The 3,006-nt window shown below is 38.3% G+C and overlaps 1 protein-coding gene across 1 annotated transcript; it reads right to left on the bottom strand.

Moving 5' to 3' along the window:
- Positions 1-6: 6 nt before the first annotated feature.
- Positions 7-3,000, bottom strand: LOC105315444 (YLP motif-containing protein 1-like). The gene is made up of 6 exons (XM_011410098.2): positions 2,990-3,000; positions 2,424-2,558; positions 1,380-1,445; positions 1,233-1,301; positions 952-1,159; positions 7-852 (listed from the first exon to the last, which is right to left on the bottom strand). Exons 5-6 carry the CDS (start codon positions 1,076-1,078, stop codon positions 35-37), a joined length of 945 nt encoding a protein of 314 aa, XP_011408400.2. The 5' UTR covers positions 1,079-1,159; positions 1,233-1,301; positions 1,380-1,445; positions 2,424-2,558; positions 2,990-3,000; the 3' UTR covers positions 7-34.
- Positions 3,001-3,006: the final 6 nt, after the last annotated feature.

Raw genomic sequence — 3,006 nt, 5'->3', positions numbered from 1 at the left:
AATTATGCTAATGAACAAAAGCAGAGTCTCTTCTTTAATCAAATGAAATGAGAGGAGGAACTGAAGGAACACGCTGGATCTCTGAAGGAGGGAACCCCTCATTTGGCTGGAACAAAGGAACCTCAGTGGATGAAGAAGGACCATATGGTGGAGCTGCTAGAGTAGATGGAGCCATACTGGGAGGAGCCCCATATGGAGAAGAATAAGAATAATTAGGAGGAGGGGGGCCGAGATCAGGTGGCTGGTAAAGAGTAGGGGGCTGATAGTGTGTGGGCGGAGGACCAGGTTGAGTGGGTGGAGGATGAGAATAGGCTGATACTGGGAGTTGCTGATAGCCTGAGATTGGTTGATAAGTTGGTGGATCAACTTTAGGTGGTAGAGGTCCTGCGTAACTTGTTCCAGGAGCTCCATAAGGCTCCACAGGGGGAGGCGGAGCCATTGAAGGAGGAGGGGCATTATATAGAGAAGGAGGAGGAGCACCATAGGGAGCTGTTTCCATGCCAACAGTGCCTCCGCCCACTCCTCCAAACTGTTGCTTGTATACCTGCTCTTCCAGTGTTATTAGTTTCAATCGCTCGTTTTCTCTCTGAATTGCAAGTGTTTTCTCATATTCGGCTCTTTGATTACTCAAACGGTTTAGTCTCTCGGACTGCATTGACTGACCGTACGCCATTTGCTCTGCTTTCTGTTGCCTGAGCAAAGCAAGTTTCATTTGTACTTGCATTTGAGCCAGTGCTTGCTGCTCCCTCTCCTGCTGGAGTAGCTGCTCATCGTGTCGCCTCTTCATCGTATCAAAAGTGATCCTGGCTTCTTTGGACTCTTCTAACTTGTGGAGGAACCTCTCTTGATCAGCTAGAGGTGAAGAAATGGAGATATAACATGTGGACACGTGTCAATTTATACATGTACTGTATATTTAAAATTAGTCAACTTTCTCTCTTTTTGCCTCACATTTCTTCTCTTGTGTTTCGTCTATTTGCTGGAGGAGTTGAATGTGTAGAGCAGTGAGGTCTTGATGAAGGGAAAGGATGGCCTGATCGGTCGCGATGCTCAATCCTTTTCCAGAGACGTTCTCCATCCTCTGATTGAACTGATCAATGAGGCGATTGAGAGTAGAGCAAAGTGGAGACGCACCATTGACCTGAGGTGCTGGCTGTTGCTATTTTTAGTAACAAAATAAAAGAATAATTACATGTACACTGTTACTAAAAATAGATGTATGTTTCTCTTACTTGTTGAAGTTGTGTATGTGAGGTATTTCCAGTCCTTTGCTGCTGTCCACGTGAGCTGTATTGCTCAAACTATTAAAAAAAGCAATCCACATCATAAATTTTCCCTCCATCAGTATTTTCTCTCTCTCTCTCTCTCTCTCTCTTTACTTCAGTTATTCCTTTATCAGTTGTCTTTGGAGCAGGCACGGTGCTAGTAGTAGGTGTGGCCTGAGACTAATAAAAATAATACAAGTGTATTAGTGTCAAAATTTTTACAAAATTGTTTTCATTATTTTGCATGCATAGCTAAACGAAAAAAAATTAAGTACAGTAACAATTTATGGAAAAAAGAAAAGGCTGTGGTTTATGCTACATGTATATAGAAAGCTTGAGCTGTTTCTGACAAATATTTATGAGTATTTTTAAAAAAGAGCCAATTTTTTCAAAAAATTGGGTCTGAAATCACCCCAAATTTTTATTACATTTTCTGATACACATTGATGTCCTTATGCTATGCAGAAAGTTTGAGCTATTTTTGACAAATAATTTTCGAGTTATGAGGATTTTAAAAAATGAGCCAAATTTTGAAAAATACCCAAGGCTATAGCCCATGGTTTTTTCCAAAAAATGGCTCCAAAATCACCCCAAATTTTTATTACATTTTCTGATACACATTGATGTCCTTATGCTATGTTGAAAGTTTGAGCTGTTTCCGACAAATAATTTTCGAGTTATGAGGATTTTAAAAAATGAGCCAAATTTTGAAAAATACCCAAGGCTATATAGCCCATGGTTTTTTCCAAAAAATGGCTCCAAAATCACCCCAAATTTTTATTACATTTTCTGATACACATTGATGTCCTTATGCTATGTTGAAAGTTTGAGCTGTTTCCGACAAATAATTTTCGAGTTATGAGCATTTTTTAAAATGAGCCAAATTTTGAAAAATACCCAAGGCTATAGCCCATGGTTTTTTCCAAAAAATGGCTCCAAAATCACCCCAAATTTTTATTACATTTTCTGATACACATTGATGTCCTTATGCTATGTTGAAAGTTTGAGCTGTTTCCGACAAATAATTTTTGAGTTATGAGCATTTTTAAAAAGGAGCCATCTTATAAATTGGCTCTGAAATCACCCAAAAATTTATTTGTTGATGCATAAAAATTGAATTCTACATGTGTACATGTACAGTATGCATGTGTATCTTACAAAGTCCAAGTCAGCGTATATTGGGCCATACAAGGAAGAGGGCGGGGCTGATGGAATTGTTGTAGGCGGGGCTGGAGCAAAAGTGGGTGGAGCCACTGGCTCAGATACTGGCTTTGAGGAACTTGTTTTCTTTTTCTTTTGAAAAGATAAATTAAAGACAATTATTACATGTACATGTACATGTACAGTACATGTATAATGTGATGGTAATTATATTGGCAGCTTTATATTTATAGACACAATCCCTGCCAAAACTAGCAAAACCAAAAGTCTCTTTGAACTAAATGAACATACATGTACAGCAACAATCTACATGTACATGTACACGTACATGTACTTGTACCTTATTCTTTTGCTCCCTTGGTGAAAATTTCGATTACAATTACAGACGAATGCATATGTACATGTACATGTACAATACATTATTATTATTATTATTATTACAATAGATTCTTCATTTTCAGCTATGTACGTTAGTGTACATTATATGGTATCATGATGATGATGCAATCTTTACTATTATTTACTAATACAAGCCCCATGTCCCATGTCTGGACACAGCATACCTTGTTCTCTTGTTCAT

Source organism: Amphimedon queenslandica, unplaced genomic scaffold, assembly GCF_000090795.2.
Source record: "Amphimedon queenslandica unplaced genomic scaffold, v1.1 AMPQUscaffold_10210, whole genome shotgun sequence".
NCBI classification, from domain to species: domain Eukaryota; kingdom Metazoa; phylum Porifera; class Demospongiae; order Haplosclerida; family Niphatidae; genus Amphimedon; species Amphimedon queenslandica.
This window is presented reverse-complemented; position numbering and strand designations above follow the sequence as displayed.